General features: G+C 38.8%; 1 protein-coding gene across 4 annotated transcripts in view; it reads right to left on the bottom strand.

Annotated features, from left to right (window-relative positions):
* The window catches only part of ABCA13 (ATP binding cassette subfamily A member 13), a 504,903-nt gene extending 483,600 nt beyond the window's left edge, over positions 1-21,303 (bottom strand). For 3 of the 4 annotated variants that reach the window (XM_050785548.1, XM_050785549.1, XM_050785550.1), the window contains exon 1: positions 21,159-21,303. In XM_050785548.1, coding sequence (XP_050641505.1) covers positions 21,159-21,227 — 69 coding nt within the window. In that variant the 5' untranslated portion in view covers positions 21,228-21,303. The remainder of the gene's footprint in view (positions 1-21,158) is intronic. The other variant, XM_050785552.1, reaches the window with a different exon arrangement.
* Positions 21,304-21,677: the final 374 nt, after the last annotated feature.

Here is a 21,677-nt window from a genome sequence, read left to right as displayed (position 1 = left end):
CTATTTTTATTTTTCTAATTTCTTTAACGTTTCTGACTTTTTTACCCAAATAGTAATTTTGCTGGCTTTGGTGGTAGCATCCACTTCTCATTTTCCTTCTTTTTATGCATATTTTTCAATATTGCCTCATGAGGTTTATAACTATCAGCTTACTTGTTGCATAAAATTCTTACCTAATGAATACGCCATAATTCACACATTCTTCTATTAAGGAACATTTTGTGTATAAATAATCTTTCATTTGAATTATTGTCTTAAAATTAGAATAAACTCCTAAAACTAAGATTACTGGAGTAAAATCTCTTGACACAGACTACAAAAGAGCTACTTGAAATGATTGCAATAATTTGTACAACCTTAAATTTTCAAAGTTAAAAGAAAATGAACTGCCATTGACACATGGAATTTAATCATTTGAGGAAAAAATCACCAACTATAAGGTATAGCTCAAAAAATTAATAGAAAAGCCTCAATTATCATAAAATTAATTTTACTGTCATCGTTCTTTACTTTTTTTATGGTGGATAATCTTGTACTGAATTCAGATGACATCATTTTACAAATACAAAAGTTTATAGCCAGACAAAAAATAGGCAAGCTATTGAACAAATGCACAAACAAAAACCTAAAAATCTGCAAGTTAAGAATGCTCCATCAAACACCGAAGAGGATGTCTTACTCTTTCAGATTCCCAGTTATAATGTTTTGAACTAACATGAACTTCTGGTCACTTTGGTTTCTTTATTCTTTGAACTGCTATGGTCATATCCCATTACAGTAATCCTTCCCTGTAGGCAGATCTAAATGTGACCAGATGAGTGGCCTAAAGCCATCAAGACAAAACACAGGTGGAAAAGAGTTTTTCCATCCCTGGTGTAATTAAAGAAGAAAAGAAATCACCTTCTTTGGCCGAGCATGGTGACTCACACCAGTAATCCCAACACTTTGGGAGGCTGAGGCAGATGGACCACTTGAGGTCAGGAGTTCAAGACCAGCCTGGCCAACACGGTGAAATCCCATCTCTACCAAAAATACAAAAAAAAAAAAAAAAAAAAAATTAGCCAGGAGTGGTGGCACACACCTGTAATTCCAGCTACTCGGGAAGCTGATACAGGAGAATTGCTTGAACCCGGGAGGTGAAGGTTGCAGTGAGTCAAGATCGCAACATCCTGCACGCCAGTCTGGCAACAGAGTGAGACTCCATCTCAAAAAAAAATTAAAAATTAAAAATAAATCACCATCTTTGAAATAATCCATGAGGAGGTATTTCTTGTGCCAAAAAGTGCATCATGATTAAAAAGTTCTCTGACACAGTCCTGAAACCCAGTTTCACACATTCTGATAACAAAGAAAATGTCTGCAGATTGCCCTCTGGTTCAAGGGACCACAATTAAACTATAAAGAAAGGTCAAGGACACTCAGGAGATAACTATTTATTTAAGTCATTTTGGTCATTCTCTGTAACAAATTAATAAGTTACAAGAGTATTGGGGTAGGGAGGTGGTGGGGGAAGATTCTATCATTAATTCTGACTGAATATACATAAGCAAAATAAAAAATATACCTCATATTAAATGATAACTTGATAGCATTAAGAAGAATAAACACATAATTTTCTTGGGTTTTTTGTTCTTTTTCATTTTTAATAACATATGATAGCTATTTTTAAGACAAGCAGTTATAAAGAAAATAGAAAATGGTTTATAGACCCAAGACTCATATAACCTTTGACATTATAAATATGTAAACAAACATATGTATGGTTGAGAAATTTTAAAAGAACACAAAAATTACAACCATTCTCCTATAGGATAAACTATCTATTTACAAAATACATGTATATGTATTATGTGTTAGAACCAATTTTCCATAACAGCACTTATAGTTCTACCTTGTTACTTTTAAAGACTACATAATATTCCACTGTAGGATTTTATTTCTTTAACCAATCACTTCATCATGAAAATTTGTATGTTTTTCTCTTTGGGGCCAGTGATATCATGAGGATTTTTTTTTGTTTCTTTGTTTTTTTTTAATCAATTAGGGTGGTATTTACTTAGAAGAGAAGCATTTCCGCTTGACATCGAAAACTCTCTTAGGAGTATTTCTAAATGTTTTACATTACATGACACTATTAAAATATTACAACTAGGAAAATTTTGCTCAAGTTTGCAACAGTTTTCTTGAAAAGGTAAAGGCCATCAAAGTCAGACACATGTGTAGCATGCATTTTGGTCCAAAACCACCAAATATATTACTCTATTATAGTTGATTACAGATAGCAGAACAGCAACATACTAAAACCAATGCACATTATGAAATCAAGCAGATGCAATTCAGTGAATCCCAACTTTTAACTTCATGAGGTTTTATTTTACATATTTGGCTGACTTTTGTAAGTATATCCATGAGGTACCATTGCTAAATGGGATTACTGCACTAAAGTGTATATGATTTTTAATGTGGATTTTTAATTTGGATGGATATAACCAAAATGCCCTCATTAAAAACTAAACCAATTATCATTTACTCTGATTACACTTTCAATAACACCTAGGATTAACAAACTTAATTTTTTGTCAAGCTGATATGCAAAAACATAATGATAACTTTAATTACTTAGATCAAGCATTTTTCATAATTTAAGCATATAATAATTCCTTGCTTATTAATTCTTTGTTCTTCCAGTTTCCTATTTTTCTATTAAGTTGTTCTTTATTTTTACTGACTTAAAAAGCATCATTTTCTATTTAATTTTTTAGCTAGAGAATTCAGCCTTTTCGTGGCTTATAGTATTACAAATATTTTCTCCAATTTTATATTTGCCTTTTTATTTCTAAATCGTTCATGCCATTAATTTATCGATCTATTATTTATAGTATCCGGATATTGTTCCCTTCACACCAAGACAACATCATTTAAAGGACCCTGCCAAAGCCAAATTAAAATAGTCAGTAGCAACTCTAAAATCACAAACATTTATCAGTGCAGTCTTAAAAATCAACAGTCTCTAGTTTCAAATGAAAATAATATTGGAAGAAAATCTTATCGTTGAGATCTCTAAGGATCTTGAAATAATAACAGAATTCCAATTAAACCTAAAAAACAGTATCTCAGAGTGTTTTGTTTACAAGCTGGTCACTGGCCCTTCTGAAAAGCACAAGTGAAAAAATATCTTTCATTGTTCTGAGTCTGAAGTTGCTCCATTCAAGAGAAAAGCAGCCAGACACCAGTTCTGCTGCGTCATTTTCCATTGTGCGTGAGTGAATCACCCTTTCATAAGACTATTTCTCTCCGGGGTGCAAAGGCAGCCTTCCCTTTCTCATCACATTTTTATGTGACGTTTTTCTTCTTATGTGTCATTATTATCCTTGAATCTTGCTTAACATTTTGAATCTTATCCCTGTTAAATAGGAATGCTGTCTGATTAATGCTAGGGTTTCATCGTATCTCCCACATCTCAGATCGTCCAGTGCTGACTTCTTAACACCAGGAAGTGACCCAAGCAGAAGCAGAAACTGGCACTTCTGCTATCCAAATGGCACTGATGCAGATGCTGCCACAGGCTCTCCTCTCAAGAAAAATAACCGTCTGGTAAACCTATTAGCAGTTAACAAAACAATGCCCCCCCACTACCAAACCACCACAAAGCCCTCCTACTCTTCCAGGAGAGAAGCTCCAACCAGCAGAGTGTGGAAGTGCTCAGTCCTGTACCCCGGCGCTTCCCATCCGCAAGGCACTTCTCACCACGAATTTCGTGGATGCCCAGATCCCTGTTCCACTCCCATTCCTCTCACCCTGTGGCCCGAGCATGAACATAAACCTTTCCATCGTTCCGTCAACACAGCTGAGCCACAGTGGCATTTGGGAAGACATTAGCAATACATACAGATGAACATGTACACAAAAAGAACTTCTGCATAGAATGATACATTGAAACTTCCTCACAGACTTTTTCTTCTTTCAGACAAAATGGGTGGGGTGGGGGAGAGAAAAGAAAATAAATTAGAGGAGGCAGGAATAAACTTGTATTTGCCTAATACAAAAAAACTACCAGAACGGAAAAAAAAAAGAAAAGAAAGAAAGAAAGAAAAAATGTTTCTAGAGCAGATTAGAAAAGCTTACCATTTGGGAGGCCAAGACGGGCGGATCACGAGGTCAGGAGATCGAGACCATCCTGGCGAACACGGTGAAACCCCGTCTCTACTAAAAAAATACAAAAAAACTAGCCGGGCGAGGTGGCGGGCGCCTGTACTCCCAGCTACTCGGGAGGCTGAGGCAGGAGAATGGCGTAAACCCGGGAGGCGGAGCTTGCAGTGAGCTGAGATCCGGCCACTGCACTCCAGCCTGGGCAACACAGCCAGACTCCATCTCAAAAAAAAAAAAAAAAAGAAAAAGAAAAGAAAAAGAAAGAAAAGCTTACCATGCCTCAACCCGGACTCAGGTGACAATCTCTAAAGCTATAACAAAGTCCCCTCACAATCCTGTTAACTATCCCCAGTACCCATCCATGGAGATGAGCACCCCAAAGGAGTCTCCTTATCTCCTGCTTCTAATAGAGGAGTTGGAAAAACTGCTACCGAGAATGATCAAATAAACAAGGAAAGTGAACAATGAGGCTGACTCTTGGGGAAGCCTCTACGACTACATACAAAATGTGAGAAGAATCCAAAGCTGGAGAACAATTTCCGCAACTAGATGAACTGAACATGGCATAAAATGTTGAACAATTTTTCAAAGGAGAGCACAGAGCCCAACTGGTCTAATAAAGAAGGTTGTATTGCATCTCAGATGATTTCCCTCACTCTTCTCCCTGGCCCTCGTGACCATTTCCAATCTTCTCCTTCTATAGATGATTAGAGCATACAGGATATGCTCAGGGATCACACTAGATATTGAGGGAGAAATAAAACTCATCCCTGATTTATTGAAAAGAGAGTCAAGAACAAATATAATACCTGGGCTGAACTCCCCAACCATGGGTGGCAATAAAACAAAGTGCACAGCTCCTATCTAAACATTAGGAAGGAAAGAAACCAACAAAAACAGATAAAGCAAACCAAATAAAGTTATAAAGCATGCCTGGATAAGAAACAACTCAAATAAAATGAAGAATTTCTTTACAAGTGCCTCATTAAGAAGAACACTTTAATAAGGACAAATATTCAGAATACAAGGGCTCAAAAAAAAGATATAAACAAATAAGTGAAAAAAGAGATTGTGGATCTAAGGAAAAACAAAAAACAAAAAAAAATCATCACTGGAATGTTAAATGATTTACAAACCATAAAAAGAAAATACATACTAGTTAAATTTCAACTTTTGGAATAAGAAACAGCTTACAATAACAACAATGATTTTTAAAAACCTTTTAAAGGCAAAAATATTAAGACACAAAAGCTAATATATTTGAAAAACAAAGACTATACAACATAAGGAAAATTGGCATCCCCAAAGTAAACAATCCAACAAATGGAATAAAATATTTTTTGAAGTTATTCCTCAAAGATATAAGATAGCAGAATTTCCCTGAAATAGAGAAGATTTCATCTGCAGAATGAAAGCATATACTGTATTTCAGAAAAATAAAACAAGTCATAGTTAAACTATGGCCATTAAACTTCAAGCTATTGAACTTCAGAAACAAAGACTACTACAGGTGTCTAGACAGACAAAAAAAAAGAAGGCAACTCACTAACAATAAGAGAAAAAATTCAGTCTGGCCTTAAACATATCCTCAAAACATTCCACGTTAGATGCGAATGCATCAATATTTACAAAGTTCTAAGAGAAAAAAGTAGGATTAAGAAAAATGGCAACCAACAAAATGGCCTTTAAACAACAAATTTTGCAAATACATATGTATATATGTTTGTGATATATATATAGAGAGAGGGATTGATATATTTGATTTCAAAAAATGCTATATGTTATTTAGAATGGATACAATTAAAATATAAGGACATAGAATCGTTAAAATTAAAGAGACGAAAAAGATATGGTAGACAAATATTAAACAAATTAGTTATGTTAATATCACACAAAGATTTTAAGACACAGAATGTTGTTATCCTTGTCAATATATAAGGATATCAATCAATGATTGAGAGGATTAATACATAACAAAAAGATTGATACCAAAAAACTATAATAATGTAATGCATGTGTATACTTAATAATTTAGCCTCAAAATATATAGCACAACAATTGCACCATATTACAATATTATATTACAGGAAGAAAATTCTGAATTTACTTTCACAGGAGGAGAATCCAATACCTACCTCACAATAACTCTCCACAATAGCAAGTATTAATCAAAAAAGGTGTTTTAAAATAACATATGATTTGTATTATCAACAAAAGATAAAGCATCTGGGGGAAAATTTTAACTAAAGTATGTGCAATTATTTCATGAAGAAAATTATAAAACTTTATTGAAAGACAGCAAAGAGAAGCTAAATATATGAACAGATGAATATCATTACTGCATTAAAAAAAACTCCATACCGGATGGGCACGGAGCCTCACACCTGTAATCCCAGCACTTTGGGAGGCCGAGGCGGGCAGATCACGTGAGGTTGGGAGTTCAAGACCAGCCTGACCAACATGGAGAAACCCCATCTCTACTAAAAATACAAAATTAGTCGGGCGTGGTAGTGCATGCCTGTAATCCCGGCTACTCAGGAGGCTGAGGCAATAGAATTGCTTGAACCCAGGAGGCGGAGGTTGCAGTGAGCCAAGATTGCGCCATTCTGCTGCAGCCTGGGCAACAAGAGTGAAAGTCCATGTCAAAAACAAAACAAACTCCGTATCATAAAAATGTTAATCCTACCCAGATTGATCTATAGGCTTGATGCAATTCTAATGGAATTCCTAAAAGGTTTTTGTTTGTTTTACTTGTTCTGATTTTGCTGCTGTTATCATACTTAATGAGCTGATTCTAGAATGTATTTGGGAGAACAATGATCAAAAATACCCAAGACAATTTTCATCAACAGGTTGAAAGAACTTGTCTTTTCACATAACAAAGCTATGTAAAATAATAGTAATTAAAACACCATGCTATTAGTTTCTTAATAAGCAAAGTAACCTTTGAAACAGCCTAGGAATAGAGCTGTGCATATTTGGAAACTTGACATACGAGAATGGTGGTTGACAAATCAAAAGGAGAATAATTTCTTCTGCAACAAATTGTGCTATAAAACTGGTTATTCTGAAAGTAGAGATGGAGGGGGCAGGGATAGATTAGGTCTTTGTCATCATCACATACAAAACTCTAAATGTGAAAAAAAAAAAAAAAAAAAAAAACTTCCAACCTAGGCAACATGGAGAAACCCCATCTCTACAAAAAATACAAAACTTATTCAGGCATGATGGTGTGCCCTTATAGTCCCAGCTACTTGAGGGGCTGAGGCAGGAGGATTGCTTGAGCTCAAGGAGTTGAGGCTACAGTGAGCTGTGTTCTCACCGATGCACCCTGCCTGGATGACAAAGTGAGAACCTGTCTCAATAAAAAATAAAAGAAACTTTCTTTTTATTTTTTTTAGATAATCTTGCTCTGCCAACCAGGCTGCCATGCAGTGGCACGATCTCAGCTCACTGCAACCTCCACCTCCCAGGTTCAAGTAATTATTCTGTCTCAGTTTCTCAAGCAGCTGGGATTACAGGCATATGCCACCATGTCCGGCAAAGTTTTGTAGTTTTAGTAGAGATGGGGCTTCACCATGTTGGCCAGGCTGGTCTTGAACTCCTAACCTCAAGTGATCTGCCCTCCTCAGCCTCCGAAAGTGCTGGGATTACAGATGTGAGCCACCGCACCCAGCCAAAAGTAAAAGAAACTTTAGAAAAATGTTCAGAAGGAAACATACAGTTTTCTTTATATTTTGTTTATGCTTAAATAAGACACAAAAATCATAAACAAAAGAAACAAGCTATTTACAAATTTAAAATCTCTGTTCTTCAGAAAAGCCATCTGAAGAGTGGATAGACCAACCATAGACTTAGAAGGATCCATTTCAACATATATAACTGACAATGGAGTGTCTGTAATACCTACAAATGCCTACAAATCAATGAGTAGGAAATGATAAAATCAAACACAATCAAAAGAAATGATCAGATAGGAGCAAAATATGAACACCTTATATGATGCGCAGTTTCAGTAGTACTCAAGCAGATGCAAATTAAACCCCAATGAGATCATCATTTTATATCCACCAATTCGGGAAAATGTAAAAAGTCTGACAATACTCATTGTCAGTTACCATATGGATAAACAGGAACTTTGGACAGCAATTTGACAATATTAGTAAGCTAAACTCAATAATTCAATAACCATGTAGTAAATTGAACCATATTAATTTTGTTAGATTAGACTGGTTTCAACCTTAAGAAAACCATATGATTTAACCAAATACACAGTTGTTAAGAAGGGATTATATACGTGAACCAAGCGGTATGCTCAATGCTCAAAAGTGTTTACACAGCATTCATCGTTTTTGTGAAAGAAAAAAAAATTGGAAGTCATGCAAAACCCATCAATGGGAGAATAGATCAATAAACTGTGGTGTACTAAAGCCATAAAAATAAGTGTTTTCACTCATTCATTCATTCGGAATTGTGTACTACGTCAGGCACTGTTACAGGGACTGGGGAAATAGCAGTGAACCAACATGACCTAGTTTCTGTCCAGAAGGATAGAATGAATGTCCTTGTGAAACTAAATGAAGCAGAGCCATACACAACTCCTGAATGAGGCTTTCCTGGGAATTCAGACGTGAAGACCAAGCCCTATCCTTAAGTAGTTCGTCCACATAACCATGGAGCATTTGCAAGCACTTGCTCATTCATTATTTCATCCTCACAACAACCAGTGAGATAGGTAATACTGTGCCAGTTTTACATCTTGCATGTCATAAAGTTATTATTTCGTGCAATATCTTGGAACTAATTTGTGATGGTACCTGGACAGAAGCTCAGGCCCACAGATTAAATATGTAATTTTCCATCTGTCTTGAACAAACAATTTCCAAACTGAGTTTAAATACGTTTTTAAATCCTCCAAGTGGCTCATGCGGTATGTGATTTGGTTGCAACTAAAAACCACAAATAATAAAACGCTTAGGTACAAAAATAAAATTGTAAATGAATAAGAAAGAAAGAGAGCCTTTCAAAGGGAGGAGCTAGCCAGAAGATCTCATTGTCTGAGAGAAGAGGAAAACACCGTAAGTTTAGAATATCAAGGAAGCTAAAGTAAAGCACATAATTAGTCTGTTGCCCTTGTCTCTGGAAACAAAGGGCTTTGAAGGAAGCATGAAATTCTATTGTGTCTCTTTGGGGCATTTGGGGCCTCCAGATGCCAACCTCTCAAAAGAGGGGACTTTCCCAGATGTATTTTGAAGTTCTTATTGTTAAGCACTGCAGGAAAACACAGTCCAGTGTTCACGCAAGGGGTTCCAACAAAGCACAAGTCAAAGCTAAGAGAGAGTCCAAGTGCCAAATAGCAATATAGTTACAGTTGATCTGCCTAGATCCTTTACACTTAGAAGTCCAGGCTTCCAAACGTCTCTCCATCAAAGTCCAAAATTCCTTCCCCAAGTAAACTTTTTGCAAACCTTTTAGTTAGTTGGATACTGATAGAAAGAAATAAACCAATTTTTTCTTCTTTCTCTCTTTTTTTGTGAGAAGTAGCGTTGTTTTTTGGCTTTCTATTGAAAAATAATTGCTTTTCTTTCAAAATGCATTCAATGAACACTTATTTAGCACTTTCTCAAACATCGAGCTAGAGACTTTGGCATTATAAAGATGAATGAGGAATAATTTCTCCACTCAAGTACTCAAAGGAGACACACAAATAATCAAAATGAAGTATGAACACTGAAAGGAGATGCATATTGGTATAACCTTTCAGGAAGTCAAGTAAGCAAGATGTTTTAAAATTGTGAGATGTGCATGCTCTTCGACCCGAAGATTCTCATTTGATAGATTTTTCATGAGGAAACAATTGAGAAAGTATCTAAAATAGGTATAAAAGAGTTATTTTAATATTGTTTCAATTGCAAAAAAACTAGAAATTAAGCATCAATCGTTAGGGTATTGATATAGCATTTTCAGCTAAACACAACTATTTTTAATGGAGCTAAATATATACATTTATGGACATTTTTTGAATCCACAATTATGATGATCGAGTTAGAATGTTTGCACTAGTGACTTAGGACGTAGTGCTTTTTCTGCCATGGCTGAGTGCAGGTACTCTATGGAAAGCCACAGCCACAAGGAAACTAGCAGGGAGGTAGGTATACAGGACATCAAGCAGTATACTCCTTCCACTGGCACCCTGGAGTCAGCCAAGAAGACTCCAGGGAATGAGGAAAGAGGAATGGTGAGAGGATGCTCTCATCCCAAGCTCCTATTTATATTTAAATGGAAATATAACCAAAATACCAATTGAATAAATTATTAAGTCAAAATGTCTCTAAAATATAATTGGTAAGTAAACATGTTTTTAAAAACAAATATTTCCTAAGAAGAAAGAAGAGCTATGAAAAATTCTAATGCTACAAAATATTAGAACATAGTATGACATTTCAGTGCTTTAAAAAATGTAAAATTGGTGCAAAACAGAAATGTAAATATACGCAGTGGCATGGGAAGTCCAAAAAGAGGCCCTACTACTTTTATTTTATAACAAAATGACCTTTTATGTACAAGGAGGTAAAAAAGAGTGATTTAACAATGACATTAGGCTATTTGAATGGAGACTTTAAAAAAAAAAAAGATAAAACATTATACAACTCAAAAGTAAATGAAAGTGTAAAAAAGGGTAAATTTAATTTTAGTAAAACAAAAAGAGAGCAGAAAATTGATCAAAGTTATGGATGAGTGAAGTGTAATTTCAGCAGTTTTGAAATTACAAAACACATGTTTCAAAGAAAATGAAAAGATATTTTAAGATATACGAATTGTCAAGTCTGAACACTAAAAATAAGAAAAAAAGAGGATAACTAAACAAAGAAATACTTGTCATGCATGTAATCACCAGGCTTCTAATGACACAACTGGAAAGAATTCGATGGGCAAGTTATAGAAGGAAAAAATAGAGAAAAAAGTTAATTCTTACACTAACTCCTTAAAATAGAAAACCAAGTAAGCCTTAATACATGTACTGTTTGCAAGCACAGACCACACTGAGTCAAGGACAATACAACACTGGACGCATCGACTGGCTTTACATGAACTGTGCATCCCTTCTGAGTAGACGCCAGTCAACAGATGGCATGAACCCAAAAAGGGTTAGTAATTCGAGTTCCCTTTGGATTTAGCCATATTACTACTTAGAATCTGGGGTTTTTTGTTTGTTGGTTTTGTTTTGTTGGTGGTGGGTTTTGTTTGTTTGTTTGTTTCATTTCATTTTGTTTTGTTTGAGATGAGGGCTCACTCTGTCACCCAGGCCGGAGAGCTGGAGGGGGATCGTGACTCACCACAACCTAGAACTCCTGGGCTGAAGCAATCCTCCCGCCTCATCCTCTCTAGTAACTGAGAATACAAGCGTATGCCACCACATCTGGCTTAGAATTTATTAAGAGATGTCCAGCATCTGCTGGGCATGGTGGCTCATGCCTGTAATTCCAGCACTTTGGGAGGCCAAGGCAGATGGATCACCTGAGGTCAGGAGTTCGAGACCAGCCTGGCCAGCATGGTGAAACCCCATCTCTACTAAAAATACAAAACAAACAAAAAACAGCCAGGCATGGTGGCTGGCACCTGTAATCCCAGCTACTCAGGAGGCTGAGGCAGGAAAGTTGCTTGAACCCAGGAGGTGGAGGTTGCAGTGAGCTGAGATGGCGCCATTGCACTCCAGCCTGGGTGACAAGAGAGAAACTCTATCTCAAAAAAAAAAAAAAAAGATGTCCAGCATCAATATAATGTGATGTATCAAAAGAATAGTATGTTAGGATAATCGAATTACCACCGGAAACAAGGAAATCCCGCAACAGAAGCAGTAAGGGCAGCGCCTAACCCCACCTGGAATTTGGGATTCACACCACCCATGCCAATGTGTGTTGTAGACACGGAGTTCAAGGCTGTGCTGTGGCAATACGTCCAGTAGTTCCTGACACCCCTAGCATGTGCAAGAGTGTTTCCTAATTCTCATAGTCTGGTGGCATTTGTTCCTAGCTCACCCGCTCCAATCTTCATCAGATACATTCAGAGTGCTGTATTGGTGTTGTTTACTCGAGAAACCTGTCCAGAAGCGCCAGGGGCTCAGGCATCAGATAAAATCGAGTCTCAGCACAGCTCTGCTGCTTCCCCTCAAATGGGCCTGTGCAAGTTAACCACCCTTCCTGGCTCATTTTCTGTAGTTGTGAAATGGGAGTAAGAAGTTCTGTCATGCAGGGTGTGTGAAATCGGACTGATATCCTGGTCTCAAGTGCATGATTGTTGGCAGGGAAAAAGAGCATACTCTGACACCATCTGGCTCAGCCGATGTGACAAAGTGCAGAAGGAGAGAGTGTACTGTCAGGGCCTGCCAGGATCACAGCACAGCGCTATTTTAGCTTCCATCTGGGATCTTTTGTAGCAGCCCCCGTGAGCTGCCACTCAGACGTCATTCCGTGGGTCCGGAACAGGGCACCGTACCTCCTGGCTGCTTCCCTCTCATCCCTAAGGAATGGTTATTTTCCAAGTAGGTAGGCACAAGAACACACAGGCTCAATTCTCCCAGGAGCTCCAAGTTCAAACCTGGAGGATGACAGGTGCTTTCTGGCCGGGACAGCCCCAGAATCAGGTAGGACCAGGCACAGGTGCTACCCCTCAAGGGACCCCTCTGGCGTAGCCAACAGCAGGCAGCTGGGGAGGATTAAATCATCCCTGACAGGAATGAAGCAGAGAGAGGAGAGGACACTCACTGACCTCGGGCAAGGTTTCCTTGAAAAGAGCCCCCAGAGTTCCAAATTGAAAAAAGAAATGTGCCTTTCACGAGGACCAGTTCCCCAATCAACAGCCTCAGCCTCCAATACAATCTCATAAAAACAAGGCTTAAGGCTGCCTTTGCCTCTGGTCTCTCACATTATTGTTACTGTGATGGTTTTGTTGTTGTTTGTTGTTTTTAAAACCTTTCCTGTAATTGAAAAACCCTGGCCTATCTGGGCCAAAGTAAATAACTATGCCAGGGAACTGCAGGCTTCCCAAGGAGAGCTGCATTCACAAGTAAGAAGGAAAAGCCTCTTGGGAAAATAAGTCTTTGTTTTATTGTTATTATTTTTGGTTTTCGTTTTGCACAGAAGCCACGTAAATCCACCATCCTAAATAAAATCTCCCAAACCTAGCTTTTTGATGATCTTGTCATTTTCTCTCCAATATGCTGGTAACAATTTCAGCAAAAGAGTAACCTAGAGAGAATTATTTTCTCTTTTCAGCCTAACAGTCAAATTGGTAAATGAGAAACTGGGTGACTTGTCTTTGAAATCCAGTCAGTTTTCCATACCTTTAGAAGACTGGATACTCTCACATTCTTTTTTTCTCATTTTATTTTATTTTATTTATTTTTACTATTTATTTATTTATTTATTCTCTTTTTGAGATGGAGTCTCGCTCTGTCGCCCAGGCTGGAGTGCAGTGGCTGGATCTCAGCTCACTGCAAGCTCCGCCTCCCAGGTTTACGCCATTCTCCTGTCTCAGCCTCCCAAGTAGCTGGGACTACAGGCGCCCGCCACCACGCCTGGCTAGTTTTTTGTGGGTTTTTTTTGTAGAGATGGGGTTTCACCATGTTAGCCAGGATGGTCTCAATCTCCTGACCTCGTGATCCACCTGCCTCGGCCTCCCAAAGTGCTGAGATTACAGACATGAGCCACCACACCCGGCCACTTTTTTTTAATTTTTTTGAGACAGAGTCTCCCTCTGTCACCTAGGCTGGACTGTACTGGTGTGATCTTGGCTCACTGCAGCCTCTGCCTCCCAGATTCAAGTGATTCTCCTGCCTCAGCCTCCTCAGTAGCTGGGATTACAGGCACACACCACCACGCAAGGCTCATTTTTGTATTTTTACTAAAGACGGGGTTTCACCATGTTGGCCAAGCTGGTCTCAAACTCCCAACCGCAGGTGATCCGCTCACCTCAGCCTTCCAAAGTGCTGGGATTACAGGTGTGAGCCACCACGCCCAGCCACTATTCTCACATTCTTAAACTCAGACAACAATGCAGGACAAAAGAGATGCTTACTGCACAGCCAGACTCTTAATGATACGCTGAGACGCTTTCACTGTGCAAGGAGTTCCCTCACTGCCCTTCAAAGTTGTGTTTTTATACTTGGTTGTTTATTCAATCACTAGTGCTTTGAGAGAGGGTGTAGGAGGAAAATAAAGCTAAAATTAAAGGTTTAGAAGCAAATTAAGATCAATTGAAATTAAAGAAAAGGCACTGCTGATACCATGGTTGTGAATGGGGAAAACCAGGCCAACCAACCCCAAACAGCTTAGTAGAGGCCAGCCCATGCCAAAAAATATATATATAAAGGGAGGTTTGCTTTTCATTAATTCGATTTCTGAACTGCTTTTCCTAGATCACTGCTCTTAGTAAACCTGACAAACACTCAAATGGCCCGCAGTGGCCTTGCAGTGAGGCCGTTTCCTACCAGGGTCCAGTGCAAGGTGAGTCCTGAAGGCCAGGGCAGCCCAGGCCAAGCCCCAAGATCCCACGGGCTCCCGATTTAATGACAAGTGGGAAGATCATCAACTTTATCTTCTCATCTAGCCAAACAGAAGTTGAATTCCTCTACATTTTATGAAAGAGCCCTCGGTGGGAGCTTCCAGTTATCAGGAGTTCCATCGCACCTGCACTGCTGTATGACTGCAGCCAGAGACAAAGAAGCCATCTTGTCAGTCATCCGCGTGGCCTAATCGCAAGAAATGTGTCACTTCTGTGTAAGTGCTGGAAACGAGAGTAGTTCAAGGGCTCCCACACCACCTGAGGACCCTCTCGCCTCTCACTGCCAATCTTGTTCCTCAGTGCTGGAGTCTGCAGCTGAGCGGGTTTGTATATGGAGCGCCCCTGGGTGTGGGCCGCTGCTGAGAAGTGGAGCAGAAAGTGCACTGGCTCGCAGGTGGCTGCTCAGCAGCACCCCAGCGCCACTTCTGACCCACAGCTAGTGAGGATGCCCTGACCCCAAGGACCTCTAGACACAGGAGCAGTTCAAGACTAGTTAGTTCAAGACTTTTCCCGGCTGGGCGTGGTGGCTCACGCCTGTAATCCCAGCACTTTGGGAGGCCGAGGCGGGCGGATCACGAGGTCAGGAGATCGAGACCATCCTGGCGAACACGGTGAAACCCCGTCTCTACTAAAAATGCAAAAAATTAGCCGGGCGAGGCGGCGGGCGCCTGTAGTCCCAGCTACTCGGGAGCCTGAGGCAGGAGAATGGCGTGAACCCAGGAGGCGGAGCTTGCAGTGAGCCGAGATCGCGCCATTGCACTCCAGCCTGGGCGACTAAGCGAGACTCTGTCTCAAAAAAAAAAAAGACTTTTCCCAACTCTGACTATGAGAGAGATCAGGCACCTCACCTCACCTTTTACTTTCTGGCATCAGATTTGACAACAAATAGTTGATGAGCTATAACATGTAACTATGCAAAACCAGCAAAAATCCAACCTCTAAAACAATGTCCAGAAGAAATAAGAGCTACTTTACTTCTGAGGCTTGATATCTATAAATTTTTTTCAATTTCAGAAAAAGACAGAAACTGTAGCTAGCAGGATTAGTGTTTGCAAATAAAAGTATTCTTTGTAACACCAAGTTCAGTTTTTAGCACCTGATTTCGGTAATAGACAAAAATCTCAAAGAAATGAGAGTTTTTGTTTTAGAAAAGAAAAACACACACACATATACACACAAAAGCCCTGAGGTTTGAAGTAGTTGAAACTTTAGAATATGTTTCTTTACATCTTAAAGGAAAAAAAGTGATTTCCAAAGTAGTGATCTTGGAAAGCTCTCTCCCTAGCCCCAGGGTAGATTACTAGGAGGTAGATGGGCAGCGGCAGAGCCCAGCAGGGATTCAGCCTGGGTTTGGGTGAGCTGACTCAGGTCTCTCTAATGCTGGTGGGAGGGATGGCATTTGAACTCAGACACTCTAATAGGCTTCCGCGTATTCCCCACAGGCCAGGTCAGAGGATGAACCCTGGTGTGACGCCATAATTCTTATTCATAACTAAAAGAAAGTATGCATTTTATCACTGTGGCCTTTTAAATCAAGAATGCGGTGCAGGCCGGGCGCGGTGGCTCAAGCCTGTAATCCCAGCACTTTGGGAGGCCGAGACGGGCGGATCGCGAGGTCAGGAGATCGAGACCATCCTGGCTAACACGGTGAAACCCCGTCTCTACTAAAAAATACAAAAAAAACTAGCCGGGCGAGGTGGCGGGCGCCTGTAGTCCCATCTGCTCGGGAGGCTGAGGCAGGAGAATGGCGTGAACCCGGGAGGCGGAGCTTGCAGTGAGCTGAGATCTGGCCACTGCACTCCAGCCCAGGCCACAGAGCGAGACTCTGTCTCAAAAAAAAAAAAAAAAAAAAGAATGCGGTGCTTTATGTATGGTGGACATCTGGGTATCTGTCACTGGGTTCTGGGGTGTGGTTTCCATGGGCAGAAGGATGTTCCTAGTAAAACTGTGGCCAGTGTAGTTTTGTTGTTTCCATTATCCTCTTCCAGCCCATAGCTGGGAGAGAACCATGAGTTTTTTAAAACATTGATGTCCTTGTATTAATCTATGCTTCAACCCTCTTCCACTAGCCCAAGTCTTCAGTAAAATTGGCCAGCCAAACCCAAAAAGCTGATATCACTTACAGGGTATCAGCTTTCCTTAATGGAGTAAGGGATCAGAGTCCTGTCCAGTTGGGTGGGGAGGGAAAGGAGTGAGTAGCAGTCACAGGAGGCAAGATTCAGAACAGAGATCCAAAGTGTCAACAGATGTAGGGTCCTGGAGACAACAACCACCCTATGAATGGTCACTGCTCCATGATTTGAAGGATAGATTAGGGGAAGTGTGCCATCCACAGTACACATGCTACAGGCTCAGCTGCTCTGTTCAATATTAAAACATGGGAGAACCCAAATAGACTGCAGAACTAAGAGCTATCCAAGGAGCTTACATTGGCTTACATGATTTTCTTGTTGTTGTTGTTGTTGTTGTTGTTGTTGTTTTTGTTGTTGCTGTTGTTAATTCTTTAAGATAAGAATTAGCTGGTGAAAGTAGCGGGAGGGAGAGTATAGGGATATATTTATTAAAGGATACAAAATTACAGCTAGATAGGAGGAATAAGTTCCAGTGCTCTATATGACTGTAAGATGACTATATAATAACAATGATATATCACGCCTGTAATCCCAGCACTTTGGGAGTCCAAGGCGGATGGATCACCTAAAGTCAGGAGTTCGAGACCAGCCTGGCCAACATGGTGAAACCCCATCTCTACTAAAAATACAAAAATTTGCTGGGCATGGTGGCACGTGCCTGTAATCCCAGCTATTCGGGAGGCTGAGGCAGGAGAATCGCTAGAACCCAGGAGGCGGAGGTTGCAGTGAGCCAAGATCATGCCATTGCACTCCAGCCTGGGTGACAAGAGCAAAACTCCATATGAAATAATAATAATAATATATCATATAGCTTCAAATTACTACGAGGAGAATATTAAATGTCCCCAACACAAAGAAATAATAAACATTTGACATGACAGATATACTCATTACCCTGATCTGATCACCATACATTATTTGTATTGAAACATCACTATGTACCCTATGAATATGTGCAATTATTATGTCAATTTAAAAAAATTAAAATTAAAATAAATAAAAAGTAAAATAAGTAATGAATTAGATTGGTTTACAGTTAGAATAAAATGTAGAAATTAATAGAAATTCACGTGGAAAAGCATGGCTCGAAGCCACTGAATATTTGACAATGTTGATGGCATTGCACTGGAACTATCCATGGGGACTCCCCTGAGGCATCGTCAACTGCTCTCCACCTGCCCAAAAGCAATGTGTCCTTACCTTGACCCAGAATCTTCCCCAGGAAACTTATTCAAGAGAAATGATCCAGGAGAAGGTGTATCCTTTGTGCATAATGATGTTATTCATAACAATAAGGGCTGGAAAGTACTTTAATCTTCAACATAAGGAAATGGTCAAATAATTATGTGTATCCAACTGATTAACTATTATTCAATAAAACCATTAAATAAGAAGACCACACAGCAACTTTTAAAATGTTAGGCTTCAATATTAAGTGAGAAAAAAGCTATGACTTTAATTACATAAAAATATTGCATTGTGTATGCCTAAGGATAAGAAAAGATCACAAAAGTAAGTTAATTAGGATAATAAAATTTTAGATGACCTTAAATGTTTATCTTTTGTTTTAGTGCTGTTTTTATAATAAATAAAAACCAAGAGGAAAAAATAAATGGTATTAAAATAATGGTAAGAAACTATTTTTTCCAAGAATAGTAGAATTTTAACAATCTATAAGGCTAGGTATTAAGTATGATGGGTACTATTTATCCTTTATTCTATTTTTTTAAATTTTTGTTTGAATCTATAATAAGATTTTCTTGAAGAAACTATAATCATGAAATATAATAAAGATTTTTAAAAAGCAAATGTAAAAGCATATGCTGATTTGCTCTTTATGAATGATACAAATTATTAAATTATCACATGTGTGCTGACACTATGGACATCTATTATGCATCAATTATTTTTTTTAAAAAAAGCTAGGAAAAAAACCAGTAAATGTAAAAACAGACAAGTTTCCTTCATCTAACAAGTAGTTCCTGGCTTTACTCACTAAATAAACATATATTTGAGGCCATTTATTCACTCGGGCAGTTTGGTTTTCCACAGTTCATGCCAACACCTCACTTCCATAGTTCAAAAACAAAGAATTTACAGATTATCATTACACAATGGGAGAATGCTGTGAAAAATAGGTCAGTTTAAAGACATTCACCCAGAGGGGCTTGCCCTCAATATTTCCACTGAAATAACATTAAGATATGTAAACATATTCACATTTTATCCCCCTGGAGTTCTGTTCTAACCCAATTGTGCAAGCCACAAACTGAGAGTTACCCTGTGCCTCCTCCCCTCACAGCCCACAGTTCATGTCCACAGATGTCTGAGGCCACCCATTTCTACCATATAAGAAAATAGCTCCCATACCAGGTACTGTTGCAATCACATGTACAAACTCATTTAATACAAACAATTTCATTTTACAGAGAAGAAGACCAAGTTAAGAAATTGCCTGAAAAAGTAAACTAGTAAGTGGCAGAACTGGGATGTGAACCCAGTCAGGCAGCTCCAAATTCCATGCATGGAACCACTTGTGTTGTTTCCACTCTGTTGCTATTCTAGGCATTGCTATAATGAATAACCTTGTAAAAATATCACTTCCCGTTTGTACAAGGACATCTGTAGGATGTATCCCAAGAGGTGGTTTCATTAAATATTTAATTGCATTTTTTGTTGCTTTTGTCTGAACAGACTATAGCTCCTTGCAGGCCGGGAACTCACTTTTCTTGTTCACCCACTATCTGGCACATAACAGAGATGCATAAATGCTTTATTCCTTCCTTCTTTTACTTATTCAACAAATATTTACTGAACATCCATTGTGTGCTAGGCACTGTTCTGGGTGCTGGACAATATATTGGTGAACCAGTTGGGGAAAATGTCCAGTTCTCATGAATGTAACATACTAATGTAGGATCCAGAGGCAATTGGCAAATAAGAAAATCTGTACTGTATTACAAGGTGATAAATACTAAAGAAAAATAAGGCAAAGAAAGGCGGGATGCAGGAGATACCATTTTAAATAAATAGTTATCAAACAAATAAAACCTTCTGATGAGGATGTTTACCTTAGCAGCAAAAGTAATTGTGAAAATTTTTTAAAACTCAAGTGTCCATTAAGGAGGAGTAGGCAGGCTGGCTACTTCGGTCACCGAACTGTTTTGAGGTTGATAAGCATAAAGCGGAAAGAGCAGTGCCTGGGAACCAACTTCCACCTATAACACTCTTTCATGGGAAACTAGGCTAATTCCCTAAAACAAACTTGCATGTCAATGAAATACACTGTTTATAAATGTAAAACTACCTACACAGACACGAACACATTAACAATCGATGAAGAGCGTCTCACTCCTTTATTCCTGAACTTAAAACTTTTGTACAAACTTTCAACTGAAATTATTTTGACCCTGAAGATCACATAAAAAAGAAAACATCTCCTTTAACATGTATTTTATTTCAAGACAGAGAAATAGAATATTCTGGCTCTGAGATTCAGCAAAATGTAATTCAATGTCAATTACTGAATCTCTTCAAACCGAAGCATTTGTCAGCAGAAAAATCCCGTAGGTTAACTATAGACCTTAAAATCAGAAATGATGTAGGTAAATTACTGCACATCTACTTCTCCTAAAAATGACATTTATAGGTGTTAATGTTTATATAGTAGCATCAGGAATAAAGTTAATCATAATAATAAGCAATTGATTTCTATTTCATAAAAACATACACTTACAGGATATTTGCTTAAGTACTCACACAAGTTTGATTTGAACAATTCCAATCTGCTTAGAAAACCTTGCTAATGTAATTTAAATAAGTTCTATAACACTAAAGTTGTGACCCTACAGGATAACACTGCGTGGACGCGTCATGCCCTGCTCTGGTGAGGCACATTGTGCAGTCTTGTGCTTTGGAGTCAGTACCTTTAACATTCTGTTTATGCATTAAATGCACCAATGCTTTGTTCCTTAAACCTGAGAATTCACTGGTCAGTCGTTACAATGAATGCTTAGAACACAAATTATAGTTCAATTCCACTTGTTTTTTGTTTGCTTGTTTGTTTTTTAGAATTTTTCTAAATTTGCCCTTTTCTGATAAATTATTCAGCTTTTATTTCATGCTGGTCATTAAAGTGTTCAGCTACTTTGACCCTTGGGACAGGTTTTGATTTAAAATAATCCAACCCTCCCAAATTCCCTGCAGCGTGGGTGTTTGTACCTGCCAGGAGGCAGAGGCAGGCAGACAAGAATAGACCCTGATCTCACTTCAGACCTCACTGGAACCCTATGGAAAACCAAGGCAAGCACTCACCGGGTTCCTGAGTCTGCAGAGCCAATTCTTCCACAGCAGGGCTTGGAACTGGCGCCCGGCGTGCCCCATGCCTGCTGCTCCCTGCTCTCAGTCAGGAAGCCTGCCTGTAAGGATGGTGCTTATATCTGCTGGGCTCAAGCGAAGGCATGTTGCCTATTAGTCAATTCTAACAAAAGTGAGTGATGCAAGAGAGATTACTGGTGACTGAATAAAACAGGCATCAGATGTCCCCTCTTGTTTTGCATCTGCTGAGAAATCTTTTCACTAGCCATTCAGTGTTTCGAGAGGGTTGAGTTACAGAAAGCTGCCTTCAGGGACTTTTTTGGGCATACACACATACACACAGAGGGCGCCCTCCCTCTCCAAGAACCCACACAACTGATCTGTGCGACAAGAAGTAATGCCCACATTTATCATTTACTTCTCTTTTTTTCTGGATATTAATTAGATGGAATTTTCCATTATTCTTCTGAAGCATTGGTTATTATACTAATTTGCCAAAATCTTTCAATTTTGGTG

Source organism: Macaca thibetana, chromosome 3 (genome assembly GCF_024542745.1).
Source record: "Macaca thibetana thibetana isolate TM-01 chromosome 3, ASM2454274v1, whole genome shotgun sequence".
NCBI lineage: Eukaryota > Metazoa > Chordata > Mammalia > Primates > Cercopithecidae > Macaca > Macaca thibetana.
The sequence above is the reverse complement of the archived record's forward strand: the minus strand, read 5'-3'. Positions and strand labels throughout refer to the sequence as shown.